Raw genomic sequence first — 27,283 nt, 5'->3', positions numbered from 1 at the left:
CTCTCCTTCCCTTCCTCCTTTCCGCCATTCTCTTATTCAGACTGCCATCCTATAACTAAATCTTAATCTGCAACATCTCTTCCCTTTACCCTTTGATTCACTGTTGCCGGCTTCACATGTACCCTCTTGATTTCCTTCCAGCTCTTCTTTCTTCACTTTCTCAAACTCACACACCCCTTCCTTCCCTTTCTCTCCTTCCTTCCTTCGTATACTATTCCTTCCTTCTTTGCTCCCCCTACTTCATTTTCCATCCGCTCATCCCCCGACGGTCTCCCCCTCCTTCCCGCTCTCTGTCTTACCCTAGTTTGGAAATGCAGCAGACCTCTGAGCCTGCCACCATTGGTTACGAGGTGCTGTCACTCTGAGGTAGGAAGAGCTCCTATTGGTTGGTTTGGAGGCGGGTATGGCGCTGACTATAAAAAGTGGGGCCAGCGGTGATTAACCGCACGACTCTGACAGGACATGGTCGGAAGGGGACTCCGGGCGCGGAGCTGAGCGCTTGGAGCTGGGGTGCGGGCACTAGAACAACGGCTCTCTGCACCGACTCTCCCCGCCTCATCAGCGGGGACCCTGCTTCAGAGCCCGGTAACTCGCTGCCGTCGCCCGTGCAACCCGAGGGCCCTTTGTCTCCCCTGCACGTGCCGCGCCCCGCGCGCCCCGTCTGGTCGCAGAGATGAGCGAGGTGAGCGGCGCTGCTCGACTCCCCGCTGCGGGCTAGGGCTGCGGCGCTGGGAGGCCGCGGCTCGCGTGTCCCAGGGCGGCTCGGGAGGGTGCTGTAGTCCACATCCGCGGAGAATCCTCCCGGGGCGCCCACCTGCTTCTCTGGTAAAGCTCCCTTATCCAGGCGCTGGGAGCGATTGGAAAAGGGGGGCTTTAAGTTTCCCGACTGAGGGTGGCGATTTGGGGGGACTGGAATCGAGTGTAGAATGGAGGGAGGCTGAAGTCTCTGGTTATAAATGTTACCCTCAGGATGCGCCTCTCTGCATCTGTTTTACTGCTCCGAGGTTACTCGGGCTTCCCTTCACTCCCCTGACTTCTGAGAAAACCGTTCACTTCTGTCCTCCTAGGGCTGTATTGCTTTTACACTCCTTAGGTAGCATTCAGCCGAGAACTCCAGCCTTCGGCCCCTGAGGTGGCCACTTTGCCCCTTTTAGGAAGGTGACATCCCACCCTCTATTCATTCAATCAAGAGCCAACTGTTGGAAGGACCATTTCTGACATTCAGAAGCCTTGTAGTGGAGGCCTGTCCGGCTCCTGGGGAGATGTCCCCTTCAAGAATAGACCTCCCTCTGCAGTGCTTGTTACATCCTGAGGCTCCGTGGTCATCTGAGCCAGACCCAGTCCATTAACTGTGATTTCCTCTATTCAGAGAACACTGTCCATCTGTGAGGGTCAAAACAGAAACTGGGAAAAAGACCTGTGCCATTGTTTGACTGCATTTGCAGGCATCCAGAGACAAGGATCTTCCTTTCTGAGTGAAGTCAGTATGGGCAGTGACATCACAGGCTTGGTCTTGGCAACCCCTTTCCTAGAACCCAGGATCCTGTGTTAAGTCCAACTTCTCATCTATATGCCAGATCCCAGCTCTACTACTTACTATGTGGCCTTAGGCAAGTTTACTAAACCTTTCTCTGCTTCAGTGTTTTATCTGCAAAATGGGGGTAATACTGGTTGTTCTAATGATTAAATGAGATGTTATATGCCAAGTACTTAGTACCCGGCACAGAGTAGGCACTCAATCTATGTTAGCTGTTCTCTCTCTCTCTCTGTTTAAAATTTTAACTTAAAAGCATTTATTTTAGAGTGTTTCAGAAAAACTAGCTTGAGAATTCTCAAGAATACAGATCAGTGAAGGGGCAGGATGCTGGAGCCGAGGTCTCAGCTTAGATCTTCATCTTTAGCAAGAGCTCTGCTGGCTACCAAAAGCTGTCACCCAGGGAGCCAATTAGTGCCAACTACTGTGTGTTGGTTGCCATGTCCACTAAATTCATCCTGGAAAATCCAGCTAGTCTGGGGGCTGCAGATGAGCTAAAGTGGTTTCCTGTCCCTCAGATAGTTGTGACTGTGATTACAGCAGCCTTTCAGAAAGAAAAGGAAGAAAAAAAAAAAGATTCAATCTTCTTTCCTTTTGCTTCTTTCAGCTCTAATATGAGAGGAGAGGTTTTTCCATTTCCTCTTTTCACTAAGGTCTAGAGTTCAATGCCCCCCTCCAGTGTTTCTAAATCTGAAAGTTGCAATTCAAGCCATCCCCTGGGGTTTTGTGATCTGAGGGCTATGCCGACACAAAGATGTATGGTTAGTCTGTGCTTTTAAGGGGAAGTGCACAGCCTTTTTGTAGAATATGCTACAGAGGCTGGGATTTAGAGTGGTATTTGGTGGAGTGACAAAACTGTCACAAAGCAGTGTCAAGGAAAGCAATTTGGTGTTTGAGGGGAACGTCAAGTCTGGACTTAGCGGCTGTACTTGGCTAGCCTCAATCAGGAACCCAAGTAGAATGGTGAGAGTAGGATCCTTGAATGGGAAGTAACCATCCGTTGTCTGCAGGGCTGCCCAGACATCCAGGCTGTCAGCGTGATCTGGCTCTAACTATCAATTTAGCCGTCAAAGTTGCCCCCTAATACGGAGCTGAGCCCGACTTCAGGGATGAGTATTTATGAAATCCAGAAACAGCTACCTGGGCTTTCACAGAGACTAACTGTCTCTGAACCAGATCCCCAAAGGGCCTTGAATTCCATCGAGGCCAAGACCCAGCCTGTTTTCTTCCTCCTGTAAAAGTTATGATGAAAAGCGGAAGTTTTGCCCAGAGCTCTGAAGCTCCAGGGAGACTCCAAGCTCCTTTATTTCTCTCAGCCCAGCCCCAGGGGTCTCCTATTTCAGGCTGAGTTCTAGCCAGGAAAGCCCTGTGCACTCTGAATCTTATGTAAGCTTCACCTCCTCTACCTGCTTATTTTCTTGCTTCAGAGAAACTGCATGAAATAAGAGGATTTGGGATCTCTTTAAGAGATTCTCATTTCAAATGAAGAGCAAAAATTGGGAGCGGAAGGTGGTCTCCAGACCTAGAGGAAAAGTGTAGGGTCCTGGTGGCACTGCTGGGGAGGGTCTCTGGTTACACTTTGCCTTCCTGGCTCTTTGCTGTCACTCAGTACTGCAGCAGAGCATTTCCCTGTGAGTGTGTGTGCTCATGCGCAGAGGAGCCGCAGGCTCATCTCCAGCTTGTCTGCATTCACAGCTGCCGGCAGGACTTGATTGCTGACAATCAGCCTGTCTCTTATAGTTTAATAACTTTTTGCCAGTTTCGGTGAAGAATGGGAATGGGAGATGCATCCAGTCCCTGAGGGCTCTTTCCTATAATCCCTTCTCATATGGTGTAGCTGGCTGCTTAAAGCACACTTGAAAGTTTTTCTGTGATCCTGTTGCACTTCTCAAGTGTAAAAAAGCCCAGCTGGAGGAATCCCTTGGTCCAGCAGTCATTCTGTTGAAACAAAGGTTAATGAGGTCTGATAACTAGTCCCATGGTGTCTGCCCCATAGTGTCTGTCCCCAGGCTGGCAGGGGACGGAGCAAGGGACAGATCAGTTAGAAACCTCACTAGAACCAGTACTCCCTCCTTTATTATTCTGCTTGCTGTCTTCCTCGGTAATAGGAATGGAACATGGTAAAGAATCTGCCTGCAATGCAGGAGACCTGGGTTCAATCCCTGAGTTGGGAAGATCCCCTAGAGGGGAATATGGCAACCCACTACAGTATTCTTGCCTGGAAAATCCCATGGAGAGAGGAACCTGGTGGGCTAAAGCCCATGAGGTCACAAAGAGTCAGACATGACTGAGTGACTAACATAACATATCACACTTTGGGGATCACATTCTTCTTCCTGTGCATATCTGTCTGAGTCTACAAGCCTTCTCCACAGTGTAAGTTTGGTCAGAGTGACATCATTCTGTTATATCTTCTGTGAACCAGTTGTTAGGGAACCTGGTAGGGACTTGGGGGAAATCCAAGTTTCTCTCTCTTTCTCATTGTATTTAATTATGATGACAATTATATTGGATATATAAAACAGAAAAACTTGATATTAGAAACCTTTCTACCTCTAGAAATATCTGTCTTCTAAAGAAAGAGAAACCATAACTTGGTTCTAGAATTTGCTCCTCTTCTTAGTCATCCATCCAGGTCGTCGACTTTGGCTGCTTGAGCAGGAGACTCTCTGGATGGTCCAAGTGGATGACTTTGTCATCCTGTGACCCAGGAATATAGATGACTCTTTTTCCTAAGCTGCAGCTGTGATCAGTTACACTTTAGAATATCAAGTCTCTTTAGGGTCAGGTATCCATAAGTAATGTGGCTGAAGTCCAAATATGCAAACATACAGTCTATCATATCTGTCCGTGGAGGGTCTTAACCCTGAACAAAATGATGGGTATAGGCTTGCAGATGCAGTGGAGGAAGAAGGATCAGGTTAATAACTGTCTTTTCAAGGTAGTGATTCTATAAATGTCTCCTCCTGTTTTCTTTCTGTTTTCCTGTAGTTCCAAATTATCTTTCATGAGTCTATGTTATCATGGGAAAAAATAAGCTTAGTTTTGCAAAAATCTTTCTAGAAGAAATACAGGTAATATTTTTCATCAAGAAAATCTCAAATAATATATCAAAACATTTTAGTGATATAATTTCAGATTCATTAAGGAGCCCTAAAGGTCATCTGGTCCAGTCTTCTCATTGTGCAGACAAGGAAACTGAGGCCCAAACCTCAGCATTAGAGTCAACTGTGGGCTCAGACGACTGCCTTCTTATCCCCAGAGAGCTCTCCCTAAGACTTAGTGTGTGACCCCAGCGATAGAGTGAAATGAAGTCTGCATGCAACTTTGAACGACAATACTACAAATACCTTATATAGGAAATCTAAGCAGGATGATTTAGTAAATCCTGAGTAAGAGAATAGAGAGAGAGGAGAGACCAACATAGGAATGAAAGCACTGTTCTTCCTTGAGATGCCTCATCACCTTAAAAATGTGTGCAATGAATGTGCTGAAGTGGAGTAGGTAAGTTAATAGGAATCAAGGGAAGGGGAAGCCCGGAGGCCCTCTTTTCATGCATTTTTAGCTCCTGGTGTCCATCATTTATTTCCTTAAGTGTAGAGCATCAAGGACCAGAAGGAGAGGTTTTCTTTCAGAGAAGAAAGGAATGACCAATTCTGTTAACTCTAACATATTTGACTTGGAGGACCCAGTGCTGAAAAGTGGGTATTTAAGTAAAATTGCTGTACTTGATGATCAAACAGATGCTGAACAGTCCTCCTTTATTTGGCCACTCGACTTCCAAAGAGAGTATAGTGGCTTCTGGAGGAGAAATCTAGAAGAGGGGAAGAAGAATGTATTAGGCTGGCAAAGTAAGTGATCAATACTAAGTGCATAATTGTCTAAATCCAAACTCCAAACCCGCTCCTCAAAATGGCTTGACTTGCCCAGGATTATTTTACCTGCAGGAGTAAGCCACGCCAGAAGCAGATCCAAAACCACTTTCTCTAAGAAATCCGCATCTCTGCAGGTGCCTGGACCTTATCACATTCTCCTCCTTGAAGCCTGACGACTGCTCAGTTCCAGGCTGACACCAGAAGGCAGGCCCACCTAGGTTTCCCAGCCCCCCATCCAGGGAAAAGAGGCGCCATTTACTGTTCCGGTGTCCTTGGTGGTGCCTCCCTCCCACGTGAAGCCCTCCAGCTGCGTGTTTGCTTTGTAGGCTGTGGTGGGATTAATACGTTTATTTTGGGACATTAACGCCATGGGTAGGATGCACATTGAAGATTATAGTAATAAGTGATGCTTTGGCACTACTCTCTCTCCCCCACCCCCTTCCCTCAGTATGGGGTGAAGGCACAGTTCCAAGCTGTGCGCAAAGCACCACAAATAACACTCATTAAATTGTGGCAGTCCATGCTGAGGGGAAACTGGCCGGGGCCTTTGACTCACTGCGTACCATGAGCTGGCATAAACAAGGAATTGTGCCTGACTCCGGTGGGGGGTACTGCTATTCCAGGAAACAGAGGTGGGGTGGCTGAATGGGGAAGGACAGACCAGGGGGCTTGGGAGCTTGGACTGCTTAGATTCTATTCCTGTCTTAGGAGGCACCCGAGCTATAAGGTATTTGAGTTATATGCCTTATGTTAGGAAAAGAAGATGTGTATGTAGAACTGGGAGTTAGGATTCGTAGTTCTTTTCCTGTTATAATCTTGAGGGTGACCTTGAGAAAGTGTTTCTGAAGCTGTTTGAGGACTGCAGCTGGTTGCTACACTGAAAGAATTGAAACAGTTCCAACGGTGCTCCAAAAACAGCAGTCTGGGGTCTTTCAGGGGCACCAGGGGATCCCAAAGGCCTTTCTAAGGATCTTTAGCAGTGAACTTCATTTCACATTGGGGGGGAACATGTCAACAGGGATAGAAGGGTCTCTGGGTTGCTGAAGCCTCTCTGTCACCCCTTGAAAGCAGATGCACTAACCCTGTCTCTCTTCCCTTTCTGTGCCTCTAAAGCAAACGGAGCTTACACAGCCTAGGATTTATGTCAATACTCAGGCAAGAAAGAGGTGTCTGGGATTCATATCTGGGATTTTTAGGATTCAGTCCCTTTTTAGAGTTCTCTGCCCTGGACTGTAGGACAGGATTCTAAGCCCTTGTGCCTATTCATCTGGATTACGTGATTCTAACAGTATTATAATGTGTGTATAACATGCTTTCATTTGCCCAGCATCCAAGTTATATCATGCAAAAGCAGGGTACGTGTTGCCCAGGTATGATGAGATGCTCCTTTGTTCCTGTCTGTCGCTGCTGCTAACAACCTGTGATACCTCTTGAAAGACGCCAGTAGGATGAGGAGTATGGGAAAATCTGGGTCGTTTACTTTTCCTATGGTTAGTTTTAACTTGCTGCTTGGAGCAGAGCGGGTGACACTGTCTTGCCTCTTCCCTGTGACAGTGGTTGCTGTGGCAACACCACTGAAGATGAAAGAGACTAAGAAAGGAAGAATTGCAGCCTAGGAAGGGGGTGGGGCAAGTAGGGCCTAGAGTTATAGGGTGCCTATTTCCCAACAGTGGTAGCAAGGAAACAGCACCCAAGTTGCTACCATTTTGACTGTTTTTAGGTGCCTTGCCAAGACAATACTAACCAAACTGTCCTCTGAGGCAAGGAGTATATTTCCACAAACATCTTTGTGATACGTAGATGGATGAAAGAACTTGATCAAAGAGACGTGGTTTATTTGCTCCTGAGCACTAATCACCCCCCTGTGGTCTATAACTCAAAAAAAAAAAAAGGAAAGGAAAAAAAGCAAACAGTGTGTTTGTGTCTAAGGGTTCTTTGAAGTAAAACATGAACATTGTTGGAGGTACTCTACTGGAGCTCTCCTCTTGTACACCCCTGACCTGGGACTGGTTCCAGCAGGCTCCAGGACTCCAGACATGGGTAGGGGCTGTACAGAATACAATTTCTATCCAAGCAGTCTGTTGTTGGACCCTTTACCAAAGGTTTAGAGCCCTTGTCAGCCTTTTTGGGTCAGGCATTGGGAAGATAGGGAGATTGTGATTTCCAGGGTTAGTTTAGAGTAAAAAGAGATCAGTTATGAAACTCCTTTTGTACCAGAATAAGCCTCCAGGGCCTTTAGAGCCATCCCAGGTATTCTCTTCTTTCTTCAGGCCCACTTCGTGAAGATCTACTCCGTGGAAAGCTCTGCTGTTTCATTCCAGGACTTGAACCATGCAACACCCTAGTAACTTGACCTGTCCTTACATTCAACCCAGAGTTACCTTACTTCAGAATAATAACTATTTATGTTCATATGGACTAGACATTTTACATACATTTTTCTGGTTCTTTTTACCTTTTAGGGTAGATATTTCTCTTCTTCAGATGAGAGATCTGAGCACAGCAAGGCTAACTGCCTTCCCAATGTCACACAGCTAGGAATGGCAGAGCTGGGACAGTCAATTCAGATCCAGGGTATGGACCCAGATCTGTCTAACTCTACCTGATATGACATATTGCTTCCACCAGGAATTTGAGGCTTAAGAAAAGTTTAATTCATGTAATCAAATATCTATTGAGTACCTACTATGTGCAAGGTATAGGTTGCAGTTACTGCTAGTGATACACAAATGAATGGACCGTGCTTTCAAGGAAGTGGGCTCTGGTGGGGTGGTGAAGGTGGGGAAAGGGAGGTAAGACAAGCACACAATAACCATAATACAAGTAATATGAAATATACTTCTAGAGAAGTTCTTCCCCTTCACCCTCAGCTCTCTTTCAGGTAAATCCGCTGAAGTGAGGAAAAACAATGACCTAGCTTCACTATTTCTGAACCACTACAAAATGAGGCCCTCAGCTATCTGGAAACAGATTTTAGAAAGCTAGGTGTGGTGGCAAATAGAGCAGAGTTGGAGATCCCTTCATTCTTTCAACAAATGCTAGTTGGGGACTTACCTGGTGGTCCCGTGGTTAAGAATTTGTCTTGTAATGCAGGGATTGTGGGTTCGATCCCTGGTTAAGGAACTAAGATCCCACATGCCACAGAGCGACTAAGCCCGAGGCCCACAGCTAGAGCCTGTGTGCCGCAGTGAAAAGTCCCACAGGACACACTGAGGATTCTGCGTGCTGCAACTAAGACCTGACTCAGCCAAATACATAAATATTTTTTTAAAGTGTTAGACTGAAAAGGAGACAAATACTGAGTATATATCGTGTGTAAAGGCATTGTTCTAGACCCTGGGAGTACAAGAGTGAATAAGATAGATATTGCCGCTACCCTCACAGAAGCTCACACTGAGATGAGGGAGACATTCAGTATCTAACCACTAAATTAATATGTAATTACGTTAATAAAAAGTACTATCAAGGAGAAATACTAGATGCTATGAAAACATAATGAGAGACCTAGCCTAGTCTGGGGGCACTTAGAAAAGCTTCCTGGAAGAAGCACTTCTTGAGGAGAGCTCTGAAGAATAGGAATTAACTAGGTAAAAGGGGAACAGGGGTGAGAGAACCGCGCATCAAGGTATCGAGGCGGAAAGGAACAGAGACGAGGCTACTGAGGCATCAGAGCCTGCACGATATTGGGCCTTTTAGACAATGTTAAGAATTTGCATCTCTGTCTTAGGAGCATTGCTAACACCTGGGCTCTTAAGGTGGTCTACATAAGAAACAGCTGTGTTAGGGTGGTAACAGTGGGAGAAGTGAAGGGATTAAGAGGGGTTTGGTAAATAAAGTTAACAGGACTTACTGTTGAACTTGGATATGCAATATAAAGGAAGGAAAGGTATCAAAAACAATTTCTGGGTTTCTGGCTTGTACAATTGGATGAAATGGGAAATATTGCAGAGGGCTAGGTTGGGTAGGTACGAGTATGAATTTAGTCTGAAACTGAAGAGTTTGGAGTTTCCATAAAACACTCAAGTGGAGACGTTTTAAAGCTCGGAGGAGAGGTTTGGGGTAGAGGTATGTGGTCTGCCCTCTACATCCAGAGGCTCCACCAACAGCGGATCAGATTTCTGAATCTAAGAGGGCAGAACCCATGGAGAGCCAACTGTACTGTGCCACTTTATATAAGGGATTTGAGCATCTGTGGATTTTGATATCCTTGGGGATCCTAAAACCAATCCTTTTTGGATAACAAAGGGAGATTGTACATTTGAGTCCTCAGTCTCATTCTGCACTGTTGAATATGGTTTAATTATTAATAATAATTATTAAGTTATTAAAAATTCTAAATTTTATTCCTCAGTTGCACTAGCCACATTTCTAAATATTCAGTAGCCCCTTGTGTCTAGGGAGTGCCATATATTAGATGGCACTCTATCATTTCAAAATACTTCTATTATTGCAAAAAGTTCCATTGCAGGGGTCTGCAAACTTTTCCTGTAATGGGCCAGGTAGCAAATAATTTTGGGCTTTGTGGGCCATGTGGTCTCTGTTGCAGTTACTCAACTCTGCTGTTGTGGTGCCAAAGCAGCCACAAACAATCCGCAAACAAGGGCATGCCTGTGGTCCACTAAAACTTTATTTAGGAAAACAGGCTGCAGACCAGATTTAGTAGTCAGCAGTAGTTTGCCGAACTTTGTTCTGTTGGATGGTTCTGGTATAAATGATAAACTGAAGTCATAGGAACATATATGATCATCTGGGAAAAGAGAACAGAAGAGAGCCTAGACCCAAACCTTGAGAGCCTCCAATACTTAAATGTTGGCAGAAGTGTCCAGAAAGAAAAAAAAACAAACAGGAAAAACTGTTTGTTTTCCCAGGAGCCACGGAAAGAATGTGTGTCAAGAAAGGTGAAATGATTAACACTGCTGAATGCTTCAAGAGGTCAAGCCAAATGGAGCTGAAACTTTGCATTTGACTTACTATTACAGAGAACTTTGGTTTCCTAAAGAGCAGTTTCAGTGGAGAAGGAGTAGAAGCTAGGTTGAAGTGGGCTGGGGAGTGTGTGGGACGTAAGGAAATGGAAACAGTGAATGTGTTGAGGAGCCCAGTTATGAAAAGAAGAGAGACGTGAGAGATCCTGGCCCTCACCCCCACCCCAGTCACCTTTCTACTCCGTTTCTCTCAGTCTTTGCTAGCTTCTTGACCTCTTCTTAACCTTTTTATCTCCCTTAATAAAAAAATAAAGTCTAATTTACTTGAAGTAAAATGTAGCCTTATCAGAGTATAGTTCTGTGAATTTTAACAAATAGTCATATAAACACCACCGTTCATCATAATGATGTTATACAAATTTTCATGCTATATAAATTTTTGTGTACAATCAAGATATATGCAGTTCCATCATCCCCAAATTCCCCCAGCCCCCTCTACAGTCACCCCTCAGCCCTTGGTAGTTGCGGGTCTGCCTGCTGTCCCTAGAGTTTTTCCTTTACGAGAAATGTCACATAACTGGAATCCTACAGTACGTGTGTGTCCTTTTGGGTCTGGCTTCCTTCACGTAGCATAATGCCTTTGAAGTTCGTCCCTGTTGTGTGTGTCCATGGTTCATTCCTTCTTTAATTGCTGAGTAGTATTACACTGTATGGATGTATTACATCCATTGTTTATCCATTCCTCAGTTAAGGGACATTTGATTGTTTATACTTTTTGATGATTACAGGTAAAGTCATTATAAACATTCACTTAACAAGTTTACATGTAGACATAAGTTTTAATTTCACTTGAGTAGATACCTGGGAGTAGGATTGTTGGGCTATATGATAAATGTACCCTTAAGAAACTACCGATACTCCCTAAGGTGGGTCAGAGGTTAAAGCGTCTGCCTGGAATGTGGGAGACTCGGGTTCGATCCCTGGGTCGGTGAGATCCCCTTGAGAAGGAAATGGCAACCCACTCCAGTACTCTTGCTGGAGAATTCCATGGACTGAGGAGCCTGGTAGGCTACAGTCCATGGAGTCGCAAAGAGTTGGACACAACTGAGTGACGTCACTTTAAGAAACTGCCGCAGGAACTTCCCTGGTGGTCCAGTGGTTAGGACGACCCCACACTTCCACTGCAGGGGGCACGGGTTTGATCCCTGGTCAGGGAACTTAGCTCCCACATGCCATATGCTGTGGCCAAAAAATAAATGAAGAAAAAAAAAAAAAAAGAAACTACCACAGTAGGTATACCATCTTGCATTCCCAGCAATGTCTGAGAATTCCAGACACTCTGTATCTTTGCCAGCACATGGTATTGTCATAAACAAAACAAACAAAAAACCCAAAACAACAATAACAAAAATTCTGATTAGGTATATGCTGCTGCTGCTAAGACTCTTCAGTCGTGTCCGACTCTGTGCGACCCCATAGACGGCAGCCCACCAGGCTCCCCGTCCCTGGGATTCTCCAGGCGAGAACACTGGAATGGATTGCCATTTCCTTCTCCAAAGCATGAAAGTGAAAAGTGAAAGTGAAGTCACTCAGTTGTGTCTGACTCTTCTCGACCCCATGGACTGCAGCCTACCAGGTTCCTCCTTCCATGGGATTTTCCAGGCAAGAGTACTGGAGTGGGGTGCCATTGCCTTCTCCAATTAACCCCATGGACTGCAGCCTACCAGGCTCCTCCATCCATGGGATTCTCCAGACAAGAATACTGGAGTGGGTTGCCATTTCCTTCTCCAGGGAATTAGGTATATAATGAGATCTAATTGTGGTGTTAGTGTGAATTTCTCAAGTGACTAATGATGTTATACAAATTTTCACGTGCGTATTTGTCATCCGTGCATCTCTTTGGTGAAGTGTCCAAACATCTTGTCCTTTTTACAAATTGTATTCATATTATGGATATTTGAAAGTTCTTTATATATACTGGATACAAGTCCTTTATCAGATTTTTGATTTGCAAATACTTTTTCCAGTCTGAGGTTTGTCTTTTCATTCTCTTAGAAGTGTCTTTCAAAGAGCAGTTTTAAATATATATATGTGTGTGTGTGTGTGTGTGTGTGTGTGTATTTTTTGGCCATGCCAAGCAGGCATGTTGGATCTTAATACATCAACCAGGGATCGAACTTGTGCCTGTTGTAGTGGAAACATTGTCTTCTTTTTTTTTTCCTTAACTTTTTTTTTATATGGGGTGTAGTTGATTAACAAACAATGGTGTGATTGTTTCAGAACAGTGAAGGGACTCAGCCATGCGTATACATGTATCCATTCTACCCCAAGCCCCACTCCCATCCAGGCTGCCACGTCTCATTGAGCAGAGTTCCATGTGCTATACGAAGCATTGAGTCTTAACCAGTGGACTGCCAGGGAAGTCTCAGAGCAATTTTTAATTTTGACAAAGTCCAATTTATAATTTTTTTCTCTTATAGATTGTGCTTTTGGCGTATCTAAGAAATCTTTGCCTAACCCAAGGTTGCAAAGATTTTTTTCCTGTATTTTCTTCTAGAAGTTTTACAGGTTTAGGTTTTATATTCATTTCAAGTTAATTATTGTATAAGGTGCAAAGTATAGATTGAGGTTTTTTGTACATGGCTAGCGAAGGCAATGACAACCCACTCCAGTACTCTTCCCTAGAAAAATCCCATGGATGGAGGAACCTGGTAGGCTGCAGTCCATGGGGTCGCAAAGAGTTGGACATGACTGAGCAACTTCACTTCTTTTCACTTCATTGTATTGGAGAAGGAAATGGCAACCCACTCCAGTGTTCTTGCCTGGAGAATCCCAGGGACGGGGAGCCTGGTGGGCTGCCGTCTATGGGGTCGCACAGAGTCAGACACGACTGAAGTGACTTAGCAGCAGCAGCAGCAGCCAATCATTCTAGCACTATTATGAATGGATCACCCTAAGCTTTCAATATTGAGGTTCCTCCAGGGTTGGTCCTAGATCTGATTCTTTTCACTCTAGTGGTGGCTGGAGAAGGAATTCAAATTGATGAAGGCTTTTTTTTTTTTGTCTTAGAGAAAGGACAAGGTTTTATTTATAAGTGAGGAACATTGATTGTAAAGCTTCTTGAGAAGGAGAAAAGGGGAATAGGCTCTAAAACTCAAATGGAAGGACAAGACATCATCTGAACGCTGATAAATGCCCTGGAAAGAGGTGTGGGGTGGGGAAAGGGAGGACGTTGCTATGTCATACCTCTCTCTGCAGTCTCAATGCCTGAAGACAAAAGACTCCTAAGCCAGCAGGCCTCTCCTTCTCCTCCTTCCCCACAGGAAGGGGAAGTCCACAACTTTGAACAGCAGAGGAAACAAAAGTTACTCATGGGGAATTGGCAGCTACTGCCAAGATGATCGAATGGAACATTGGAACACGTCAGGCCCAGAGGTGAAGAAAAAGGGAATACAGGAAGGAAGGCAGGGAAAGAAATGAGGGCCCTCTAGGGAAAAACAAGAGTTGATGGGCCTCGTGGTTGCTAATTAGTGTTTGGTGTGTTTTGAGAAGTAAGAAACATTTAGTCTTCTGTGCACAGTGAGGTGCAACTGAACCAAGCTTCAGCTTGCTAGAAGCTTGGAGTAACAGGCTTCAGTGGATGCAAGGGAGTCATTTGGAATGGAAACCAGTAGGTTGATCCTGCACATGGAATTCTCAGAATCTGAAAGGCTAGCATCTCCCTGGGAGTGAAGAACACACAAACAGGCTACGGCTAACCCCCAGGGGCTAGCCTGGTGTGTGTCAGGAGGCCCACTGAGCAAACATTAAAATGAAAGCCAAGAACTTCCCTGGCGGTCCTGTAGCTAAGACTCTAAACTCCCAAAGCAGGGGACCCAGGTTCTGTCCCTGGGCAGGGAACTAGATCCCACATGCCACAACTAAAGACCCTGCATGCTGCAACTAAGGCCCAGCCAAATACATAAATATTTTTTAAATTGTATATATATATTTTTAGAAGATGGAAACCAGAGTCAGTGTGGTTAGCTCAACTCTCAGAGTAGGAATCTGAATCAGTAGGCATGGTCTTGGGTCAGATTCTTAAATTACGAATGAGCTCTCCCCATCCTGGGAGGACGGGGCCCTGTAGAATGGTGGTCTTCAGCCTTTCTGGCACCAAGGACTGGTTTCATGGAAGATCATTTGTCCACAGACCAGGGGTTGAGGGGAGTGGGGGTGGTGGTGGGGATGATTCAAGTGTATCACATTTATCGTGCACTTTATTTCTATTATTACATCAGTTCCACCTCAGATCATCAGGCATTGGATCTGGAAGTTGGGGACCCCTGCTCTAGAGTGTATACCAAGAAACTGTTGGGGACTATGGATTGAGAGAGTAGTCTTGAATATAGCTGTCTAACTGTGGAAATGGAAGGAAGTCATGATCCCTAGGACCTTCCTTCTTACCCAGGGATTGCTCTGCTGTGCGGGAGAACTTGTCTAAGTCAGTTTCACATTGGACATGCTTCTCATGTGGTATGTGTGTACCACATGCATACACACACTTATGTCTTTGGCTGGAGACTGGGATATAGCATAGCATATTGTTCAAGAGGGTGGACTCTGGAGTTGGACTGTCTTGGTTCAAATCCTGTCTTTGCTACTTCTTAGCTATATGACCTTCAGTCAGTTCAGTTCAGTTCAGTTGCTCAGTCGTGTCCGACTCTTTTCGACCCCATGAATCGCAGCACTCCAGGACTCCCTGTCCATCACCAACTCCCGGAGTTCACTGAGATTCATGTCCATCGAGTCGGTGATGCCATCCAACCATCTCATCCTCTGTTGTCCCCTTCTCCTCCTGCCCCCAATCCCTCCCAGCATCAGGGTCTTTTCCAATGAGTCAACTCTATGATGAGGTGGCCAAAGTATTGGAGTTTCAGCTTCAGCATCAGTCCTTCCAATGAACACCCAGGACTGATCTCCTTTAGGATGGACTGGCTGGGTCTCCTTGCAGTCCAAGGGACTCTCAAAAGTCTTCTCTAACACCACAGTTCAAAAGCATCAATTCTTCGGCACTCAGCTTTCTTCACAGTCCAACTCTCACGTCCATACATGACCACTGGAAAAACCATAGCCTTGACTAGACCGACCTTTGTTGGCAAAGTAATATCTCTGCTTTTCAATATGCTATCTAGGTTGGTCATAACTTTCCTTCCAAGGAGCAAGCGTCTTTTAATTCCATGGCTGCAATCACCATCTGCAGTGATTTTGGAGCCCAAAAAAATAGTCTGACACTGTTTCCACTGTTTCCCCATCTATTTCCCATGAAGTGATGGGACCAGATGTCATGATCTTTGTTTTCTGAATGTTGAGCTTTAAGCCAACTTTTTCACTCTCCTCTTTCACTTTCATCAAGAGGCTTTCTAGTTCCTCTTCACTTTCTGCCATAAGGGTGGTGTCATCTGCATATCTGAGGTTATTGAGATTTCTCCTGACAATCTTGATTCCAGCTTGTGCTTCTTCCAGCCCAGCATTTCTCATGATGTACTCTGCATATAAGTTAAATAAGCAGGGTGACAATATACAGCCTTGATGTACTCCTTTTCCTATTTGGAACCAGTCTGTTGTTCCATGTCCAGTTCTAACTGTTGCTTCCTGATCTGCATACAGATTTCTCAAGAGGCAGGTCAGGTGGTCTGGTATTCCCATCTCTTTCAGAATTTTCCACAGTTTATTGTGATCCACACAGTCAAAGGCTTTGGCATAGTCAATAAAGCAGAAATAGATGTTTTTCTGGAACTCTCTTGCTTTTTCCATGATCCAGTGGATGTTGGCAATTTGATCTCTGGTTCCTCTGCATTTTCTAAAACCAGCTTGAACATCTGGGTAAGTTAATTAACCTCTTCGGACCTTAGTTTTCTTATCTGTAAAGTGAGACTAGTAACATTACCTATCTTATAGGGTAAGAATTCAACGTGTTATATTGTAAGAATTCAACGTGTTAAAGTACTTAGAAAAGTGACTGGTACAAAGTATTTTATATATATATATGATTTTTAATTAGATGAGCTAATGAAGTGAAGGTTGCTCAGTCGTGTTTGACTCTTTGCGACCCCATGGACTGTAGCCCACCAGGGTCCTCTGTCCATGGGATTTCCCAGGTAAGAATACTGGAGTGGGTTGCCATTCCCTTCTCCAGGGTATCTTACCAACTGAGGGATCAAACTTGGGTCTCCTGCATTGCAGGCAGGTCCTTTACCATCCGAACCAGCAGGGAAGCCTTAAGATGAGGTCGGGTGAGAAGATGAGGTAGCGTGGCATTCTAAAGTCTTTTGATTCCCTCCAGTTCCCCGAGATGGGTTCTACAAGTACATGGAAGGATTTGCTAAGCAATTTAACTGTCATTATTTCTGAGATCAGAGGAGCTCAGTATTGAAAGAAGTAGAAGAGCATCTGAGAGTAATCCATACCTGGCCAGAATGAGAGGCTGAGAGAGAGAACAGCTGAGAAACAAACACTCACCTGTCACAGCTCTTGTGGGTTAGACTCGATCCTCTGCAGGTGTAAGGTTTTGTGAGAGACGCTCATAGAGCATGTGATTCACATAGAGTGGACCTCCCTGCCTCCTTGGTTTGCCTAAAATATGGTTAATCTGATGGCTTCCAGATAGATGAACTAGAGGATCTTTATTCACCTAAAATTACTGAGTTTCTAGGAGATACACAGGAGGGTTAGGGCAGGGACCAGAGACCAGTAAAGGGCTGAGTATGATGTAGAGGGTGGGAGCTAACAACTTGTGATTTAACTGCCCCCAACCCCCACACCGCACCAAATCACTAACCACTAAATCCAGAAACCCAGAGTGTTTGAAGCAGCTATTTTGAGAACTGGCTGCAGAGGGTGCAGGGAGGAGGGGCAAGTTGAAGCTCTAACATATTACGTTTTAGTAGAAGGTATGAGAGAGATTTCAAGGAGGATTGTGAGTAATAGGGGTTTTCTTCTCCTTTTTAGAACCCTTTTCTGCTCTCCCCAGTGACCTGTCATAAATTTAAGTCAAATAGAGCTGAGAAGCCCTCGGTGACCAGACAGCTGCTGTGCCATGGCTCCATTCCAGGGTCAGTAATCACAGGAGAGACTCAGGAAGGCAACAGCTGCCCAGGCAGAGGGAAAGGGGTGGCCTGTGTGGTTCAGTCCCGATACATACTCCTGCTTAGTGGATTCTCAAGGTTAGCTGTAGAGGAAGAGACAGCTACTTGAAGGGAGATATTTAGAATTGGAGTCCAGATTTTCCTCCAAAGGAGAGGGATGAGAGAAAAGAATTGGTAGATTAAGGGAATGGGCTTAGAGAGAGACAGGGAGGGAGAGAGGGATAATAGTTAAAGCAAGGATCAGATTCGGAGATTTGCTGGTAATAGAGAAAGTAGGATTTGAAGTCAGAGATTGTGGGACTATAGAACTTGCCTCTAGACCTGTGACCCTCTTGTCTGGACTATTGAATGTTATCCTATTACTAAACACCCCATCCATGTCATGCTTTTCAGTGTGGATAGACCTCTTGTGATGACACTGTGGCATCATGGAAAGTGTCACCTAGCTAACTACTGGATCATGATATTGATCGTGTGAAAAAAATTTTACTGTAGGAAGACAGGAAAACCATGGGAAAAGAAAGAGTATTGAGTGGCCAGTCTCCCAAGAGTCTCAGGAATAACCCTTCCTCTTGTGAAACCTTTTTTTTTTTCTTTTGTCAAAGGGGGACAAGGAGGAATTCTATAGGGTTTGGGGAACAATTTTGTGCATGTTCTTCCAGATTTTTAAATAAAAATGTACATATACATAGATAAGCAATTTATATCTTCTATAAAAATTGGACCATATCAACTTATAATCTCCTTTCAAAAACATTAGAGCAAAAATTAACACATTGTAAATCAACTATACTTACATAAAATTTAAAAAATAATTTAAAAATTAGATAGTTATTTTATAACTGTCTGCTATCTCCAGTACTTTACAAGATGTTGCTGCTGCTGCTGCTAAGTCGCTTTAGTCATGTCCGACTGTGTGCAACCCCATAGACGGCAGCCCACCAGGCTCCCCCATCCCTGGGATTCTCCAGGCAAGAACACTGGAGTGGGTTGCCATTTCCTTCTCCAGTGCATGAAAGTGAAAAAATAAAGTGAAGTCGCTCAGTCATGTCTGACTCTTAGCGACCCCATGGACTGCAGCCCACCAGGCCCCTCCGTCCATGGGATTTTCCAGGGAAGAGTACTGGAGTGGGGTGCCATCACCGTCTCCGTTACAAGATGTTAGGAAAGCACAAATAAATCACAAGACTTGAAAAAGCAGTGTAGATGTGACCAGTGTATCCTTTGAAAATCACATCTTAACCCTGGTGGTCCAGTGGTTAAGAAGGTGCCTTGCAATGCAGGGGACATGGGTTCATTCAGTCCTTGGTCTGGAATCTAAGATCCCACATGCCTGGGAGCAACTAAATCAGCGCGCCACAACTACTGAAGCCCTCTCGCTGCGGAGTCCCTGAGTAGGAACTACTAGAGCCTGTGTACCTCAACAAAAGATCACACGTGCTGCAATGAAGACCTGACGGAGCCAAATAAGTAAATAAATAAAATCACATATGGTCAATAAAGCAATCTTAGTTTGGCCCCACATTTTAATATCCAAAAGGCTGGAATTGTCCATCTACCTAACAATTCTTAAATTTGTAATTTACTTTTAAAGACACTTTCCCTATCAAATACAGTACAGCATCAGTGTTTTATAATCATAATCTTTGTTTTACTTTATTTTCTTTTTTAAAAACTATTTATTTGTTTGGCTTCATTGAGTCTTAGTTGTGGCACTTGGGATCTTTGTTGTGATGCATGGAGCATGTGGGCTCAGAAGTTGTGGCTTCTGGGCTTAGTTGTTCCATGTCGTGTAGAATCTTAGGTCCCCGGCCAGAGATGAAGCCTGCACCCCCTGCATTGCAAGGCAGATTCTTTACCACCAAGGAAATCCCAAACTGTTATTTTCTTATGTCCCTCTAACTTTTTATTAGAAAAATTTGTCAGAGTTGAAAGAATTGTTCAATGCACATCTGTATCTGTTCCACCTAGCCTCAGTAATTGTTAATATATTGGCATATTTGTGTCAGCGTGTGACGGTATTCGATCTTGGGGACGTAGTACAGTGGTTAAAAGTGTGGAGTCAGTCTGCCTGGGTCCCAGAGCAAGTTTCACTGTTTTCTAGAAGTGTGGCTTGAACTTGGGCAAAATTTTTAGTGTCTCTAAGCCTGTTTCCTCACCTGTAAAACAGGATGACATCTCAGAGATTTCAGAGGATGATATGGGATAGGGTTTGGGACATAATAAATGATTGAGAAGTATTATTTGGGAACCTGTCCAATTTGCTCGCTCAGCCTGGAAGATAGGGACACCATCTTGACTGCTTTTACTTTAAATCTATGCCCATTAACTTCAAGTGAGTCCTTAGGGCTGCCTGGTTGTCCTGCCACATTTCACCAGTCGTTCACTCTCAACTTTGATGACTATTTCACTCAGTCACCTCTCTCCTCAAATCTTAAATACTTTCTGCCCCTTCTTCACTCTTAGCTGACAAGTGTGCCTGTGTCACTGAGAAAATAGAAAATCAGAAGAGAACTTTCATACATTCCCATTACTCTCGCCACCTTTCTTCCATCTTTACCCCTATTCTGTGTCTTCATTCCTATATTGTGGATAAACTGTCCATAGCTCTGTTTAAGGCCAACCTATTTACTGGTGCACTAGATCCATTTCCTTTTGCCTATTCAAGATCACTCTAGTACTTACGACTTCTGTCTCTGCACCATCAGCTTTTCCTTCTCTACTAAATCATTCCCATGACCCCACATCCTATCTCGGCTACTGTCCAATTTCTCTGGGTCTCTTTAAAGCAGAACTCTTTGAAAGAGCTATCTTTATTCACACATCCATCAACAAATCCAACTTATTCTACCATGAAAATTGTCTCAAGTCTTATCACCTCTCTTACTACCACCCTGGTCCAAACGCCCACGATCTGACTTGTAAGATCCTCATAATTGTTTCCCCTCTTTCTTTCTTGCCTCTCTCTAATCTGTTCTCCACCCCACAGTCAGTGATCCTTTAAAAACATGTCAGACCATGTTTCCTTCAGCATCAAACCTTGTGATGCCTTTTCGTCAACTCAGAAAAAATCCAGGACTTCCCTGGTGGTCCAGTGGTTGGGAATCTGCTTGCCAATGCAGGAGACATGGGTTCAATCTCTGGTCTGGGAAGATTCCACATGCTGCGGGGCAACTAAGCCTGTATGCCACAGCTGCTGAGACTGCACACTCTAGACTGTGCTCTGCGACAAGAGAAGCCACTGCCCTGAGAAGCCCATGCACTGGAACTAGAGAGTAATCCCTGCTTGCCACAACTAGAGAAAGCCCGCATACTGCCTGAAGATCTAGGGCAGCCCAAAATAAATGAGTAAGAAAAAGGAAAAAAATCTAATCTTTTCCCTGGTCCAAAGACATTCATACTCTATCACCTACCCAACTTTATTTTCTATACTCTCTCCCTTTCTCACTCAACTCCAGACGTGCTGATTTTCTTACTCTTCCCTTAACACACTAGGCACAAAATCTGCCTCAGTGACTTTCCACTTGTTGCTTCATCTGCCCGCAAGGCTCTTATATGTCATTCAAACCTCTATGTCACTCATCAGAGAGGCCTTCCTAGACTACTCTGTTTTATTTTCCTTCTTGGCGCTTGTCACTAACTGGCATAATTGTTTAATGAGTTCAGGGACTTATTAATAATTTTGCTCATTTCTGTATCCCTAATGTCTAGAACAGTAATTGGCATATACTGTGCAGTGATGTATTTGTTGAATGAATGAATGTTGTGCTTCTTTTATACCCTTTTCATGTATAGAACAGTGCTAAACTCAAATATAAGTCTGTGATAAGTATTGATAAAAATAGGGTGGAAACAGCATAATCTACAGAATTGATGCTTTGAAACTGTGGTGGTGGAGAAGATTCTTGAGAATCTCTTGGACAGCAAGAAGATCAAACCAGTCAATCCTAATGGAAATCAACCCTGATTATTCATTGGAAGGACTGATGCTGAAGCTGAAGCTCTGATACTTCGGCTACCTGATGCGAAGAGCCTACTCATTGGAAAAGACCCTGATGCTGGGAAAGATTGAGGGCAGGAGGAGGAGGCGACAGAGGATGAGATGATTGGATGGCATCACTGATTCAATGGATATGAGTATGAGCAAGCTCTGGGAGATGGTGAAGGACCAGGAAACCTGGCGTGCTGCAGTCCATGGGGTCGCAAGGAGTCAGACTCAGCTTAGCGACTGAACAACAGCATAACATAAACTGGGTTCTATCAGCTTCCTAAAGTAGAACCCTTATATCTGGCAGTCATTTAACAAAGATTTGCATCTATAAAATGAGCGATAATATTTTATACTCCATTGAGCTCTCCCAAGGACGAGATGAGAAAACATTTTTGAAAGCAACCAGTTTCTGTATTTTGAAAATATCAAGTATTCAAAATTGTGAAATAAACAAACTCTACGGGGGACCCAGAAGCTTACAGGAGTGACTGTTTCAAGATGAATTGTACCTTGAGACTGAGGAATGACCAGATGAAGCAGTTCTATTGCTAAGATTCTGAGGAAGGGGAGTTTCTATTATGTTACATCTAACTCTCCATCTGAGCAGAGAGGCTGGAAAGAAGCACACATACGAATTGACAAATCTCACTTCGTATTCATGAACTTGGCCTTGTGAGGGGCCTTAATGCTTCCCAGAAATCTTATTACTGTTTCCTAATCCACTCACTTTCCTCCTCTCCTAGATGAGTATTTCATCCCTTCTCCTCTGCCCTCCTCCTTCAGTACCTCTTCTTGCCTCTTGAAGGATCACCTTGTTACCTATTTTACTTCAGATACAGAAGCAATTAAAAGAGACCTTGAAAATGTTCCCCCCCGTTGTATCTGGGCTCTTGTGGCTCTGCTTCCCCTCCAGTTACTCTGGATGATCTGTTCTTAGCTCCTATTCAAGGCCACCCCCTACTCATGCGCTGAATCTTTCCCCCTTTCTCCTGCTCTTTCTCTCCTCCTTCTTTAATGGATTATTTCCACAAAGCAAATATTCTGTAACTTCTGCTGTCTTAAAATCTTCTCATGACCCCATGTTCCCCTCAAGCCACAGCCCCCATTCTTATTTCTTTGGAACTCCTATATCTGCAGCTTTAATGCCTGTCCTCCTTTTCTCTTAGGAACACACTACAATCAGATTTTTCCTCCCTTCCTCGACTGTAACTTCTCTTGTTACTGTCACCAGTGATCTCCCCATAGCAAAACCCGGTGGTCAATTCTTGATCCTTATTTTACTAGGCCTACATGCAGAATTTGACACAATCACTCTCGTCTCCATGAGATAGTTTCTCTGTGTGGCTTCTCAAGTACTGTAATCTCCTGGCTTTTCTCCTGGCTTCTTCTTAATTTTTTTATTGACATTTTGTCATTTCTATACCCTCTGATCACTGGAATGCCCTAGAATTTGACCCTGTTCTCTTCTTTATTCAAACTCACTTCCTTGGTGATCTCACTCAGTCTCATGGCTTAAATACTAACCACATGTTAATAATTGCCTAATTTATATCTCTGGGCCAAGGCCTTCTCTTTAACTTATTATTCAAATGAGTTATTCAACAGTGTATCAAAGCAAATGCTGGATACTTCCGTAAGCATGTCAAGCTTGTCCAAAAACAAATCCCCAGATCTTTTCCCTAATACCTGCTCTCCCTGCTGTCTTCTTCATTTCAGAAAATGGCAATTCCATTGTTTTTCATTTCCTCAGCCCTAAAACTGTGGAGTCATGCTTGACTCCTGTCTCACAGTGCCACTTATCCAATCAACCAATCACTTTAGTGGTAGCTCGAAAATAGTGTCTGAGGGTTCCACACCCGTGGATTCAATCAACTGAGGATTGAAGATATTTTTATAAAAATTCCAGAAAATCCCCAAAAGCAAAAGTTGAATTTGCTGCAACTATTTATAGAACACTTACATTGTATTAGATATTATAAGTAATCTAGAGATGATTTAAAATATGTGGAAGGATGTGCATAGGTTATGTGCAAACATTATGCCATTTTATACAGACGTGCGCATCCATGGGTTTTTGTATCCTCGGTGGTCCTGGAACCCATCCCTTGCGGTACTGAGAGACAACTGTATACTAGAGTTGAGCTACTATTCACCGCTTCCACAGGCTTCCCAGGTGGCGCTAGTGGTAAAGAATCTGCCAGCCTCTATGTAAGAAGCAGGTTCGATCCCTGGGTTTGGAAGACCCCCTGGAGTAGGATATGGAACCCACGCCAGTGTTTTTGCCTGGACACGAGCCTGGCAGGCTACAGTCCACGGGGTGGCAAAGAGTCAAACACAATGCGTGACTGAGCTCACCATTTTCACCTCCACCTTGTTGATCCAAGCAACCGTTATCTCCTGCCTGGTCTTCTGCAATAATCGCTTAGCAGATTGTTCTGCTTCCTCCCTAATGCCCCTTATGTGCAAATTGAAGGTCTCTAATGGCTTCTCCTCCCTCTTATGGTAAAAGTCAAGCTTCTTAAAATGACTTCCAAGGCCCAGCATGGTCTGCCTGCACTCCCAGTCATTTCTGATCTCATCTCCATCTGTTGTTCCTCCTTCTTCCTCCTCTGCACTCCAGGTACATTGGCTTCTTGCTGTTCCTCAAACAGGCTAGTGACACTGCTGTTTCAGGAGGGGGGACCCCTTTCAGGGCCCGAGAGTGGGCTCTCATCAAACACTCAGAAATTAATTGTCTGAGGAGACACATGAGCTGATAAAGCAACAGGCTTTATTGGAAAGGGAACCCCGGGGAAGAGAGCAGTGGGGTAAGGGAACCCAGGAGAACTGCTCTGCCACGTGGCTCCCAGTCTCAGGTTTTATGGTGATGGGATTAGTTTCCAGGTTGTCTTTGGCCAATCATTCTGACTCAGGGTCCTTCCTGGTGGGACACGCATTGCTCAGCCAAGATGGATGCCAGCAAGAAGGATTCTGGGAGGTGGAAGGACACATGGTGTTGACTTTTGACCTTTACCGAACTCTTCCTATTGGTGGTGGCTTATTAGTTCCGTGTTCTTTGCTGGGACCTCCTGTTATAAAATAACACACACATGGCTACTATGGTGTCGGGCGAGGGTGGGCAGTTTCAGTCAGTGTGCTTCCCCTGACACTTCCACCCCTTGAAAGCTCTTGTCCTCCATCCATAGGCCTTACTGCCTTATCTCCTTCAGCTCTTGGCTCAGATGCCACCTTTCAGAGAGGGTTTTCCTGACCACTCTGTGTACAACTGTATTTCTCCATTCCCACCTGGCATTCACTACCTCCCTTCCCTGTCTTTGGTCTATAGCGCTCCTCACCGTTTAACATAATAATAATTTTCTAAAAGATTCTTTTTGATGTGGACCATTTCTAAAATCTTTATTGACTTTGTTACAATATTGCTTCTGTTGTTTATGTTCTGTTTTTTTTGGCCACAGGCATGTGGGATCCTAGCTCCCAAGCAGGGATCTCACCTGCTTCCCCCTCAACTCAGATTCTTAATCACTGTACCAGTAGGAAGTCCATAATAACATAATAATAGTTTTGTTTATTCATTTGTCTATCTAAATCCTAGAATGCAAATTCAACGAGGGCAGGTTTTTCCTCTTTTGTCCTCTACGATCTCCTTAGCAACAAATACTTTTTGAATAAATTTTGTTGATTTTTCTCCCTCTGTCTGATCTCAAGACTCACTTCTTCAAAAGGCTAAGAGATGTACTTGGTAATAGGAGGACTTGAAAATTATGATGGTGATTCTAAGGGGATGGTACCTTAATACTTTATTCTGATTTTTCGTTTCCAGCTTAACACCAAAACATCTCCAGCAACCAACCAGGCACCTGGTCCTGAGGAAAAGGGTGAGTGGGGATGGGCTAGGAAGTTTATAGAGCAGGTAAATATAAGGACATGAAAACAAGTAGAGCTGTAAATCTGGAAGCTCCTAAAGTCAGATGTAACAGGAATAAGAATGTAATAAGTGAAACAAAGCACTAGTTTAAGACCACTATATCTATAGGCTTCCTTCTACTTTTTTCCTAAGAAGTAAACCTACCACTATTTACTCTTTGATTTTAGAAACTGGCTCTGGAATGCCTGGAAACAGGCACACAGTGACAGGAAGAAACACATCAAATAATCCCAGACTCTGTCTCAATCAGAACTTGAGAGAAAGCTGGGGAAAGAGAGTGCACTCTGGTACTCTGAATTGTTGTTTAGTCGCTAAGTCATGTCTGACTCTTTGCGACTCCATGGACTATATCCCACCAGGCTCCTCTGTCCATGGGATTTCCCAGGCAAGAATATTGGATTGGGTTGCCATTTCCTTCTCCAGGGGATCTTCCCAACCCAGGGATCAAACTGGCGTCTCCTACATTGGCAGGCGGATTCTTTACCACTGAGCCACCAAGGAAGCATTTAGGAATAAGTGATGACAGAAGACATTTGTCATCTTGGTTTAAGAGTTGCAAAGCTCCTGAGTAATTACTATAACTAATTCTCAGCCCAGGTACCCTGACTCAAGCTCCTAGGAGATTATTAGACATTCTGTGTCCTAGCAAAGGTTGGAGGCCCAAACAGAGTCTAAGCAGAAAGTGGACTTTAACCACTGTATTTGGGGCCTGGGGAAAAGGCTGGGGCCCTTTCCTCATTAATGAAACTCTCAACTGTCTGCAGGGAAAGCTGGGAGTGCCAAGAAGACTGAGGATGAGGAGGAGGAGATTGACATTGATCTGACAGCACCAGAAACAGAGAAGGCTGCCCTTGCTATTCAGGGCAAGTTCCGGCGATTCCAGAAAAGGAAAAAGGATCCCAGCTCCTGAATAACCAGCCTTACCCTCTCCTTACACTCTGCTCCCTTCCCTCTCCTTTTCCACAGCTCTGACTCCCCTGTGTCTTTGTCTCTTTGTTCCACTAGCCTCTCATAGAGGCAGGTTCAACCCTTGTACATTATTTATTCCAGCCCCTCAAGCCATTGTCATTGTAGAGGCACAAGGAACATAGGCAAAATGAAGAATTTAATAGGCAGCCACTTGTCTAAGGGTGGACCATTTTCCCCTGGAGATACAGCCAGTATCTTGATCAGTACCTATGCCTTCCCTACGAGGTTGAAGAGCAAGAGGATTTGAGGTTGAGAGAGGGACCCCTGATAATGTGGGAGGGAGAGGAATGCCTTCAGAGTAGGGTGCCCAGTGGTGGGGCATATACCCTGTTCCACTGGTTACAAACGTTTCACTTCAGTTAGCATCTTTTCCCCTTCACATCCTTCTCATCAGCACCTCAACTCCCCTCCTAGGAGCTAAGCCACAGTGGGAACTGGAGCCTCCCTTTCCCCTAGGCAGACCTAAATCAAGCTGCTTCCATGTTAGTGCATGCTGAGTAGATTAGTTCCAAGGATGGGAGACTGGGACAAGGAAAAATTTCCTTCATCATGTTAGTCGAGAACCATAAGGGGCAGACATGGAAGAGGTTCAAGGGGCCACAGGCAGGGAAATGGGAAGATTCAGGAGGGAAAGAAAAATGAAGGAGGAGGAGGTCCTTAAAGATACAAGTTACTGCTGGTAAAGGTGTACTATGTAAAGGATTCTTGGGGCTTTGCTAACCTGCCTACCTCTAACCCCTCACGTCTAGATAGCCTCAGAGGCCACACAAATCAAGTGACCCCTATAGTTCCCACCTGCCTCGTGGTAGAGTCAGAGCAGAGTTGGAATAACCACTCTGTGTGATTTTAGCATGTGTAATAATTATGAAAACAATAAAAAGAAAAAACCCTCAAGTAGAGCCGTTTGACCTCTACTTCTATATTTTTCTCCCGAGGAGTA

The 27,283-nt window shown here is 44.4% G+C and overlaps 1 protein-coding gene across 1 annotated transcript; it reads left to right on the top strand.

The window, feature by feature from the left end:
- Positions 1-436: 436 nt before the first annotated feature.
- PCP4L1 (Purkinje cell protein 4 like 1) lies at positions 437-27,237 on the top strand. Its single transcript, XM_061400544.1, has 3 exons — positions 437-682; positions 25,270-25,324; positions 26,139-27,237. The coding sequence occupies exons 1-3, from the start codon at positions 674-676 to the stop codon at positions 26,282-26,284; spliced, it is 210 nt and encodes a 69-aa protein (XP_061256528.1). The 5' UTR covers positions 437-673; the 3' UTR covers positions 26,285-27,237.
- Positions 27,238-27,283: the final 46 nt, after the last annotated feature.

Source organism: Bos javanicus, chromosome 3 (genome assembly GCF_032452875.1).
Source record: "Bos javanicus breed banteng chromosome 3, ARS-OSU_banteng_1.0, whole genome shotgun sequence".
Taxonomy (NCBI): domain Eukaryota; kingdom Metazoa; phylum Chordata; class Mammalia; order Artiodactyla; family Bovidae; genus Bos; species Bos javanicus.
This window is presented reverse-complemented; position numbering and strand designations above follow the sequence as displayed.

Coding starts and splice junctions, on each gene's coding strand:
- PCP4L1 (XM_061400544.1), top strand. Junction 25,325..26,138: donor ACCTGGTCCTGAGGAAAAGG/GTGAGTGGGGAT, acceptor AACTGTCTGCAG/GGAAAGCTGGGAGTGCCAAG.